Below are 12,373 nucleotides of genomic sequence, written 5' to 3'. Positions count from 1 at the left end.
ATATATATATATTATATATATATTATATATATATTATATATACACTATATATATATATACTGGTGTCTACTCAGCTGCTAAAAGTGAGAACATTCAATGAGAGCAGCGTCACTTGAGGTTGTGTGGGAAGCGCTTGTGAATCAATTCCACAGCCTTATTATAATGTTCCAAATTTGTGTCAGGACATTGACGAACAACCTGAAAGGAAGGATAAAAGTTATGTCAAAATAGTTTATAATACAATACAATTTTTACTTCTTCATGCAATACAAATAACGTACAGTGATACCTCGCATATCCGGCCTGCCATTATCTGAACCTCGCCAATGTGCAAACAGGCCCTGGGAAAGGGCAAAATTCTATAATTACATATTATCGAAACATCTGAACAGCCGCTCAGTTACAACACAAGGCAGAATCAAACTTGGCGTGCACTTTAGTGTACCGTTTGGCCACTAGGAGCCGTGCTCTTTGCCTTCCTTTTAGCATTATAACAGCTGTGTTTTGTCCTAGCTACCTTGTGTATGGCACCAAAGAAGGCCAGGAATGTAATTAATCTAGAAAAAAAGAGGGAAATATTGTTGCACATGGATGCAGGCTGGTCCAAGGCTGGGGAAAAACTACAGAAGACGACATGCAAGACTGGCTAGTGTGTGACGAAGATGACCCTGGTGTGCAATCTCTAACGGATGCAGAAATTGCAGAATCAGTGTTGCACCCGGAACATTCCGAAAGTGACAATGACGACAATGACCCAATGCCTTCAAGACCAAAAACTTCAGCAGCAAGGGCAGGTGTCGAAACACTTTTGTAGTACATATTTGGAACATCCACTGTCCACAGCCCATTTGAAAAGTTATGGTCCTGTGGTCTGTGAAATCTGGGAGGCTATTATTCAAGCCCAGTGTCTGGTCCCACTGCCAGACGAAGTTGGGACTCATTTTTTAAACCTACAATGCCGTCAACAATGGCAATATGACAGGACGGATGCACCTTTTTCCCCCCTTCATGTATCCAGAAACTCCATGTTTCTGAACCAGTCTCAGCCCATATACAGTGGACCCCCGCCTTACGAACGCATCGCGTTACGTTAAATCTGCCATACGAAGCATCTGAACGCAAAAATTTTGCCTCGCCTTACGTGATTCGTCCGGGACGCGTCCCACGTGTGGCCTCAGCGCCAGTGTTTACAAGCCAACCAGTGCAGTCACATCTACACATACATTCAGTACATTTTACATTATCCCAGTGTTTTTAGTGCTTGTAACTGCAAAATAAGTCACCATGGACCCTAAGAAAGCTTCTAGTGCCATCCCTGTGGTAAAAAGGGTGAGAATTAGTATGGAATTGAAAAAAGAGATTAAGGAAATGTGTGCAAAGTGGGTTGAACTGCAAACCTTTACAGATGAAAATCACCCTGACACAGCTACTGCAAGCCGTGTTGGCAACCTGTACAATGACAATGTTATGGCCCATTTTAGGAGTCTTAAAGGAACAGGAGGTACAGAGCTCTATGGACAGATTTGTGCGACAGAGGTCCAGTGACTCTCAAGCTGGTCCTAGTGGCATTAAAAGAAGAAGGGAAGTAACCTCGGAAAAGGACTTGCTACCTCAAGTCCTAATGGAAGGGGATTCCCCTTCTAAACAATAACTTCCACAATCTCCCCTCCTCCCATCCCATCAATCATGACCAGATCTTCAATAAAGGTAAGTGTCATGTATTCTATTCTTAGTAGAGTAGTAATTGTACATGTCTTCTTCAGTTTGTGTGTATTAAAATTAATATTTCATGTGGTAAAAAAATTTTTTTTTTTTGATACTTTGGGGTGTCAGGAACAGATTAATTTAATTTCCATTATTTCTTATGGGGAAAATTAATTCAGCTAACGATAATTTCGGCTTACGATGAGCTCTCGGGAACGGATTAATATCGTAAGGTAAGGCGGGGGTCCACTGTACTTCGGATATGAGAGGTATCACTGTAGTTTACATGATCTGGTGTAGTGGAACCACAGGTAAGGTAAGGGTAGATTAGATTGTGGCAGTGTGAGTAGTGTTGTTTCAGGTACACAACAATGTATCTTAGAGAGGATGCCTAGCAGACATCAATGACATACTTGTCATACTATACAGAATGTCCCTTGTTATACAGAGCATTTTGGGTAAATTAGGTTGATTTTGTCCCCAAGATGCAACCCACACCAGTCGGTTAACACCCAGGCCCCTATTTACTGCTAGGTGAATAGGGACAGCCGGTATCTTAAGGAAACACGCCCCCCAATGTTGCCATGTGTACTGAGGATTGAACCACGGACCTCAATCTGAGAGCTGAGCGTACTACCAACCCACCTACAAGAGCACTGTCTTGGAGCACTCCTACATCAACAGGCCGAGCTAACAAGGTTATGCCGGTGGTGGAGACATACTGGTGTCTATGGCTAAGATAATTGTGATGATTATGATAACTGGCTTACAAAATGAAAACTCATCGCTCAGTTTTTTCCAATTTTAACATAGATTTCAAGGTAACAAACTGAAGAAAAGTAAAATACAAGAGGGAGGGAAGGATGGGAAGGAGAGAGGAATATGGAGGGAGAGGGAAAAAGATATATATCAAAGCATGCTTGTATAAAAGTTTTCTTTGTATATCCAGTCATGTCGTTAATACAATGGATTAAGTCTTTCAATATAAAGTATTTTTCACTAAAGTGGACACCTTTCCCTTATTAGTCTATACTTGCTCAAAGAAGACTAACAGGTAGAAGTTTACAAGAGAAGTAGTCCTACATCACCACAATCTTGTACTATATGACCAAACTCCAGCTTCATGAATAAAAATCATTCAGTTCTACAAAGTGAATGAGTAAATCACTGAAAATGAGACATGTTGAGCACAGCCCTCTTTCTGTAGCTCCCAAAAAGTACAATAATTACACATGGAGAAACTTACTTCTGCCATGAGAGTTGCGCAGCCGTGCATCATAGTAAGTTCTCCATAAACAGCAACTTGAGTGTTTTCCTTAAGCTTGCGTCGAGATATTGATCCAACATATACCTGTCAAAAAGTAAACTTCTCTTTTATATATAGTTCCTGTAACAAGGCAAGTAAAGTCTGATAAAGTAACAGGTACATTATGCCTACACTCCCATACCTAGCTAATTCTTCTTCTAGAGAAATAATTTATTTCATTTGAAAAGACAAGACTAAAGGTTGTACATCGTCGGTAATAGAATGAAAGAAGATTTTGTTTGAATATCATTTTCCTGTGGCCCATGCTAGGGCCCATGCTACATATCTATTTTAAAGCTAGCCAAAATGCACACTTCATCAGCACTACTTGGGAGAATAAGTAACATTACCATGGCCAAAACAATTCACAGCCTATAAACTGAAGAAGAAACTGTTTTGGTGAATCCTTGGCCATTATCAAGTTGTGACTGGAAGGACATCTAAACTGTCGTATCTACACTATCTGGCAAGACAATGATAGTGTGAATGATGGTGAATGAGCTTTTTTTTGGGTCACCCTGCCTTGGTGGGAGATGGCCAGCGTGTTTGATAATAATTATTATTATTAAACAAGCTGCCTGAGAAAGCAGAAAATCAGTGTAGTTCAGTCAATAAGCACAAGGACAGTGCAGGTTGAACCCTCCGTCCACTAAGCAAGAGACCAGGGGTTCCCGACCTGGGGTGCACACACCCCCAGGGGGGGGTGCAAGATGGCATTTCAGGGAATGCAACTAAGAGTCCTAGTGAAAAGCCAATTTGTGATCAAAAATTAGAAATTTGACTTCATCTTCAAATGTGATATTACTTTATAGGCTGTGCAACATCAAACATTTCCTAGGGGTGTGGGGCACAGAAAAGGTTGGCAACCCCTCATTAGACAGACACATTATTGAAGTACTGTGGTACCCCAAGTTTTGTACAGCTCCCAACTCAAACAATTATGTAAGTGTATTATTGTAAGTGCTTTTGTAAGTGTATTTTTGAGGGGTCTGAAACGGACTAATCTAATTTACATTATTCCTTATGGGAACAAATTTGTTCGGTAACGGCACTCGAACAGCCTTCTGGAGTGAATTTTGGCCAAAACTCAGGATACCACTGTACATATAGGTACACAAAGTTAGGTGACTGCAATCAGTGACTGCAACATGGTGCTGCAACTAGCTTTATGGGATTACAACCCAACAGGGTTAGGTAGTTAAGAGGTGATAAAGAATAATAAAAAATTCTTGAATAGCTAAGATAATAGGTAATAAAGAATAATTGGAATACTCTGTCATCCTCGTCTATAGTGGTTTCTACTTTCAAGTCCAGAAGAAATAGCACTGCCTATCTTAAATTGAAAAAAATTGCCACACTATATAGAGTACTGTACTTACATAGTGTGCACACATCTGTTAATCTGTTATGTATCTCTTAATGGTCCTGGGGACCATCAAATAAACTTTGACTTTGACCCCATCTAGGACCAGGCCAATCTAAATTGGGAAGGAAATATTACAGGAATATGAATTACTGTTTTAACAAACCCACAGAAAAGTTTAAAAAACTGTAAACTAAATGTAAGTAGACATTTGTAAGGATAACCCACAAAAGTCATTGTGTCACTGGGATTGTCTGTCTTATTTCCAGTGTGGTCCTTTAATCTTGTCCCCCAGGATGCCACCCACACTGGTCAACTAACACCCAGATATGTACCTACTTACTGGTAGGTGAACAGGGACAGCAGGTGTAAGGAAACATGCCCAATGTTTCCACCCATGCCGGGGACTGAACTATGGACACTCAGTGAGAGACAAGTGCATTGCCAACCGAAGTATTTGTAAGTATTTCGACTAAAGGTAAGGATGGGCGTTATGTATGCGAGGTTAAAGTTGTTAAGAGTGTTAATGCACTTAAATGTCCCTTTTATAGTGAATGTTTCACACTGTATGCATTGATTTAAACGAAGATGACCTGAATTGCATCTTCAGGCATCATAGTTCAGGCTTTTGGTGGTTGTGCAATGGTGTGTTATAAGAGATGTTGTTCTTCAAGAAGGTAAGAACTTGACTTTCAGGAGCATTGGCGGACAGTGATTCTGTGTGAGTGATTGTGGCACTGATGCTGTTTAGTAATATTTTGAATGTTATAAAGCTACAACCAGAGGAAGAGAAACTATCAAACATTAGCAGTGAGCTGCAGGACCCTCTTGTCTCTCCTCAGTCTTTAATAATGTTAAGAAAAGGGTTGAAGAAACAAAATGGGGGAAGGAGATTCATGCTCCAAAGACCTCTGACATCAGAGTTAAAAATCATAGAGTGAACACTGTAGTATGGGATCAGCTCGTTCTTACTGTCAAGGCAAAACTGAAGAGCCCCAGTGGACAACATTGCTGTTACCCACAAATTTAATTTGGGAATCACAGAGTTCAGGCCTAATTATTATTATAATAAAAAAAGAAGCGCTAAGCCACAAGGACTATACAGCAGTTCAGGCCTAAAAAAGACAGTAAGGGAGACAAATTTATATATTGGTAGTACTTAATTTCCCAAATGGTGAATGAAGGGGATACTGGTTTCCATGGATTCCTGTTTTCCTGTTTTTGGCCTCAAATGAAGAGCCTGTCTAAGGTAACTGATTGTTTTTTTTTTTTCTCCTTCAAGTGTTGATTTTTTTTGGTATTCTTACTAAGGATCTCCTGCCTATATGTACCCATCTTACTAAGGACCTCCTGCCTATATATACCTATCCTGCTCTCCTTTTTGTTAGTGTGACTTTGTAAATGATCCAATTCGGACCATAAGCTCCTCTCTTCTATGTGCGGGTTATTTTATTATTTTTTTTTTATTATCACACTGGCCGATTCCCACCAAGGCAGAGTGGCCCAAAAAAGAAAAACTTTCACCATCATTCACTCCATCACTGTCTTGCCAGAAGGGTGCTTTACACTACAGTTTTTAAACTGCAACATTAACACCCCTCCTTCAGAGTGCAGGCACTGTACTTCCCATCTCCAGGACTCAAGTCCGGCCTGCCGGTTTCCCTGAACCCCTTCATAAATGTTACTTTGCTCACACTCCAACAGCACGTCAAGTATTAAAAACCATTTGTCTCCTTTCACTCCTATCAAACACGCTCACACATGCCTGCTGGAAGTCCAAGCCCCTCGCACACAAAACCTCCTTTACGCCCTCCCTCCAACCTTTCCTAGGCCGACCCCTACCCCGCCTTCCTTCCACTACAGACTGATACACTCTTGAAGTTATTCTGTTTCACTCCATTCTCTCCACATGTCCGAACCACCTCAACAACCCTCTGGACAACAGCTTTGGTAATCCCACACCTCCTCCTAACTTCCAAACTACGAATTCTCTGCATTATATTCACACCACACATTGCTCTCAGACATGACATCTGCACTGCCTCCAGCCTTCTCCTCGCTGCAACATTCATCACCCATGCTTCACACCCATATAAGAGCGTTGGTAAAACTATACTCTCATACATTCCCCTCTTTGCCTCCAAGGACAAAGTTCTTTGTCTCCACAGACTCCTAAGTGCACCACTCACCCTTTTCCCCTCATCAATTCTATGATTCACCTCATCTTTCATAGACCCATCCGCTGACACGTCCACTCCCAAATATCTGAATACATTCACCTCCTCCATACTCTCTCCCTCCAATCTGATATCCAATCTTTCATCACCTAATCTTTTTGTTATCCTCATAACCTTACTCTTTCCTGTATTCACTTTCAATTTTCTTCTTTTGCACACCCTACCAAATCCATCCACCAATCTCTGCAACTTCTCTTCAGAATCTCCCAAGAGCACAGTGTCATCAGCAAAGAGCAACTGTGACAACTCCCATTTTATGTGTGATTCTTTATCTTTTAACTCCACGCCTCTTGCCAAGACCCTCGCATTTACTTCTCTTACAACCCCATCTATAAATATATTAAACAACCACGGTGACATCACACATCCTTGTCTAAGGCCTACTTTTACTGGGAAATAATTTCCCTCTTTCCTACATACTCTAACTTGAGCCTCACTATCCTCGTAAAAACTCTTCACTGCTTTCAGTAACCTACCTCCTACACCATACACCTGCAACATCTGCCACATTGCCCCCCTATCCACCCTGTCATACGCCTTTTCCAAATCCATAAATGCCACAAAGACCTCTTTAGCCTTATCTAAATACTGTTCACTTATATGTTTCACTGTAAACACCTGGTCCGCACACCCCCTACCTTTCCTAAAGCCTCCTTGTTCATCTGCTATCCTATTCTCAGTCTTACTTTTAATTCTTTCAATAATAACTCTACCATACACTTTACCAGGTATACTCAACAGACTTATCCCCCTATAATTTTTGCACTCTCTTTTATACCCTTTGCCTTTATACAAAGGAACTATGCATGCTCTCTGCCAATCCCTAGGTACCTTACCCTCTTCCATACATTTATTAAATAATTGCACCAACCACTCCAAAACTATATCCCCACCTGCTTTTAACATTTCTATCTTTATCCCATCAATCCCGGCTGCCTTACCCCCTTTCATTTTACCTACTGCCTCACGAACTTCCCCCACACTCACAACTGGCTCTTCCTCACTCCTACAAGATGTTATTCCTCCTTGCCCTATACACGAAATCACAGCTTCCCTATCTTCATCAACATTTAACAATTCCTCAAAATATTCCCTCCATCTTCCCAATACCTCTAACTCTCCATTTAATAACTCTCCTCTCCTATTTTTAACTGACAAATCCATTTGTTCTCTAGGCTTCCTTAACTTGTTAATCTCACTCCAAAACTTTTTCTTATTTTCAACAAAATTTGTTGATAACATCTCACCCACTCTCTCATTTGCTCTCTTTTTACATTGCTTCACCACTCTCTTAACCTCTCTCTTTTTCTCCATATACTCTTCCCTCCTTGCATCACTTCTACTTTGTAAAAACTTCTCATATGCTAACTTTTTCTCCCTTACTACTCTCTTCACTTCATCATTCCACCAATCGCGGGTTATTTGTGTATAATATCTGAATAAAGCTGTGTCATTAGAAATTGTCATTAAAAGGCTAATGGTGATTGTAGGATGACTGTGATGAAGAAGATTAATTTAACTCTACTAACACCACAATGAGAGAATATTATAAGAGCAAGCAGCAGCAGCAGCAACAACAGCAGCAGCAGCAACAACAGCAGCAGCAGCAGCAGCAGCAGCAGCAGCAGCAACAGCAGCAGCAGCAGCAACAGCAGCAGCAGCAGCAACAGCAACAGCAGCAACAGCAGCAACAGCAGCAGCAGCAGCAGCAACAGCAGCAGCAGCAGCAACAGCAGCAACAGCAGCAGCAGCAGCAACAGCAGCAACAGCAGCAGCAGCAACAACAGCAACAGCAGCAGCAGCAGCAACAGCAACAGCAGCAGCAACAGCAGCAGCAGCAGTAGCAGCAGCAGCAGCAGCAGCAGCAACAGCAGCAGCAGCAGCAACAGCAGCAACAGCAGCAGCAACAGCAAACAAATTATTATTACATCTGATTCATAGCTGGTAATAATATACATATTACCTAACATACACCTGACTCATGACTGGTAATAATATACATATTACCTAACATACATCTGACTCATGACTGGTAATAATATACATATTACCTAACATACACCTGACTCATGACTGGTAATAATATACATATTACCTAACATACATCTGACTCATGACTGGTAATAATATACATATTACCTAACATACACCTGACTCATGACTGGTAATAATATACATATTACCTAACATACATCTGACTCATGACTGGTAATAATATACATATTACCTAACATACACCTGACTCATGACTGGTAATAATATACATATTACCTAACATACACCTGACTCATGACTGGTAATAATATACATATTACCTAACATACACCTGACTCATGACTGTTAATAATATACATATTACCTAACATACATCTGACTCATAACTGGTAATAATATACATATTACCTAACATACATCTGACTCATGACTGGTAATAATATACATATTACCTAACATACACCTGACTCATGACTGGTAATAATATACATATTACCTAACATACATCTGACTCATGACTGGTAATAATATACATATTACCTAACATACACCTGACTCATGACTGGTAATAATATACATATTACCTAACATACATCTGACTCATGACTGGTAATAATATACATATTACCTAACATACACCTGACTCATGACTGGTAATAATATACATATTACCTAACATACACCTGACTCATGACTGGTAATAATATACATATTACCTAACATACATCTGACTCATGACTGGTAATATTACTTAACATATACACTATGGCAATATTATTACATGTGACTCATAAATGGTAATACTATACGTATTACTTAACATATCTTAGATTATTCTTGATTATATGTTTTTCTTGGAATGTTTGAAGATATTAATTAATTATATTTATGAAATATAACAATAATGAGTGGTGGTAATGGCAGGTAATTAGCCTTGATATATGGAAGGGTAAGAAAGTCCCAGTGCCTTAGATCAAGAGCCCTTCAATAATATTAAGGTTCTCACCTTGAAGAGAAATTATTACTTATATTATTTTAATTACTTTACATATTACAGTTAATTGTACTCAAAAATTTTCAATAGACATATTTCCACATTTCTCATCATTATCAAGAACAATTATGATTGAATAATTGACTTTATATGTTGTAAGTAAAGTTAGAGAGAATCTTAAGGAAAATAATGCCCAAAAAAATACCACTGAAAAATATTAAAAATGGCTACACATTAAGATGCTGTAAATATTAAAAGCACACAAGGTAGGCCTATAATAGAGCCTAGAAGGCAGTCTAATGTAGAGTAAATACAAGAGTAAGAATACTGAAGTAAGAGAGAAGAGTTAGATATAAATATTATCGTTAATAAAGAGTTATGAAGGTGGAGAAGCCATTGTATGAAAGTTATTACTACTACCATAACTCAGACACTAACTATAATACACACTTATGATGACAGTATTGTTGTTGTGGTTGTTGTTTTGCTCATCAGCTGTTCTTGTTGGAAAACTCCCAAGGTAGGAAGGAAGGCAGCCAGGCAGGCAGCAGCCTGCCGTCAACCTGCCCTTCCCTGCCACACAACACCATATTACTATTATTATACTCCATTAAATAACATATTACCCACTTTTACTTATTATTTATAACCTCTCTCCTTTATTAAAACATTTAATGTTGGTCAAGGCAGTGAGAAAGATACATAATGAGACAAAAATGGTCTGGGAAATATTACTGAGAGAACAACTGGCAACTTTGATCTCTGTAGTCATGGTAACTAAGCGCGGTGTTGCCACATCTAACCCACCATCCAGCCCACCTAACAACCCACCAGTCAGCCCACTAGCCCACCCAACAACCCACCCACTCACCCACCAGCCCACCCAATCCACCCACAAGCCATGATAACTAAGTGTTGCCACCTCTAACCCACCAACCAGGCCACAAAACCCACCCACCAACCCACTCACCAGCCCACACAACCCACCCACCAGCCCACCATTCAAACTACCAGCCCCCTCCAAACTATCAACCCACCATTCAAACTACCAGCCCACCCATCAAACTACCAACCCACCCATCAAACTACCAACCTCTCCATCAAACTACCAACCCACCCATCAAACTACCAGCCCCTCCATCAAACTACCAACCCACCCATCAAACTACTAACCCACCCATCAAACTACCAACCCACCCATCAAACTACTAGCCCACCCATCAAACTACTAGCCCCATCATCAAACTACCAACCCACCCATCAAACTACTAACCCACCCATCAAACTACCAACCCACCCATCAAACTACCAACCCCTCCATCAAACTACCAGCCCCTCCATCAAACTACCAGCCCCTCCCCCAAACTACCAACCCACCCATCAAACTACCAACCCACCCATCAAACTACCAACCCCTCCATCAAACTACCAACCCACCCATCAAACTACCAACCTACCCATCAAACTACCAACCCACCCATCAAACTACCAACCCACCCATCAAACTACCAACCTACCCATCAAACTACCAACCCACCCATCAAACTACCAACCCACCCATCAAACTGCCAACAAAATCATAAAATTATCAACCCACTGAACTACCAGCCCACAAAACTATGAACCCAGTAAACTACCAACTCCCTAAACTTACAAACCATTTAACTACCAACCCTGCAACCAAATTAATAATCCATAACTTACACGATGAAGAATTACTCTTGTAAGACGAAGAATGAGGGAAGACATGACTGAAGAGTATAAGTGGAAGATGAGCAGAAACAAAGGAGATACAAATAAGGCCCTGAGGATATCCCTCCAAGAAAGAACTCGATATAATCCATTCAAATTGTAAAAGTTTAGATTTAAAAAGGATATAGGAAAGTACTGGTTTGGAAATGTAGTCGATGAGCGGAACAGTCTGCTTGATAGGATCACTGAAGCTAAAACCACGGGTAGCTTCAAATGTAGGCTAGATAAATACACGAGTGAGAGGGGTTGGATTTGAGTGGAACTACCACACCAGTTAATAGGGTATCAAAGCTCATTCCTTGGGAAGCACTGAAAATAGGTTGGGCAAATATTTTTGTTAGTGGGTTTGGGTTTGAGGACTTACCTAGTATGAGCCAACAGGCTGGCTGCAATGTTCCTCCTTTCTTATGTTCTTATACATAACCCAAACTAGCAAGCATGTTAGCAATGCAGGCATCAAACTAACTTGCCCACACACTCAACTATTATGCCCACCACCAGAGAACACAGAAGGGGATTCATAACTTATTCTATAATAATAAAGTATTATGTATATAACACAAATCTGATTATTCTGTTAACAAAAATTACAATTAAAATCGAGACAGAAACAGTCATGAGCTGGTTTAAGGAGAAGAGGAGGAGGGGATGGAGGATAAAGGGATGAAGAAGGACAGAGGGATGGAGGGATGAAGAGGGGCAGGGAGGGATGAAGGATGAAGAAGTGGAGAAGGATGAAGAGAGATGGAGAGGAAGGGAGAGGAAGATAGGGAGAAAGAATGAATTACGTACTATATTTAATATCAATGATATGATATATTAACTTCATGGTCAAATTTATTTTTTTCAGTTTTACTATCATGAACTTACACACTTTGTTTGGCCAATATTATTATTACAGTATACTGTAGTACTAAATCTGTAGGAGTCATACAGTGTCTGGGAAAAAAGGAAGGCAATCAGGTTGACTTTAAATAAGTGAGGGATAGATCTAATTGCCTGGCTGAAGAGTTCCTCAGAAG

General features: G+C 40.2%; 1 protein-coding gene across 1 annotated transcript in view; it reads right to left on the bottom strand.

Annotated features, from left to right (window-relative positions):
* Nucleotides 1-37: 37 nt before the first annotated feature.
* The window catches only part of l(3)neo43 (cytochrome c oxidase assembly protein COX16 homolog l(3)neo43), a 30,176-nt gene continuing 17,840 nt past the window's right edge, over nucleotides 38-12,373 (bottom strand). Inside the window, exons 5-6 of the mRNA XM_053792520.2 lie at nucleotides 2,951-3,055; nucleotides 38-198 (exon numbers count right to left, since the gene is read on the bottom strand). Coding sequence (XP_053648495.1) covers nucleotides 109-198; nucleotides 2,951-3,055 — 195 coding nt within the window. The 3' untranslated portion in view covers nucleotides 38-108. The remainder of the gene's footprint in view (nucleotides 199-2,950; nucleotides 3,056-12,373) is intronic.

Source organism: Cherax quadricarinatus, chromosome 81 (genome assembly GCF_038502225.1).
Source record: "Cherax quadricarinatus isolate ZL_2023a chromosome 81, ASM3850222v1, whole genome shotgun sequence".
Taxonomy (NCBI): Eukaryota; Metazoa; Arthropoda; class Malacostraca; order Decapoda; family Parastacidae; genus Cherax; species Cherax quadricarinatus.
This window is presented reverse-complemented; position numbering and strand designations above follow the sequence as displayed.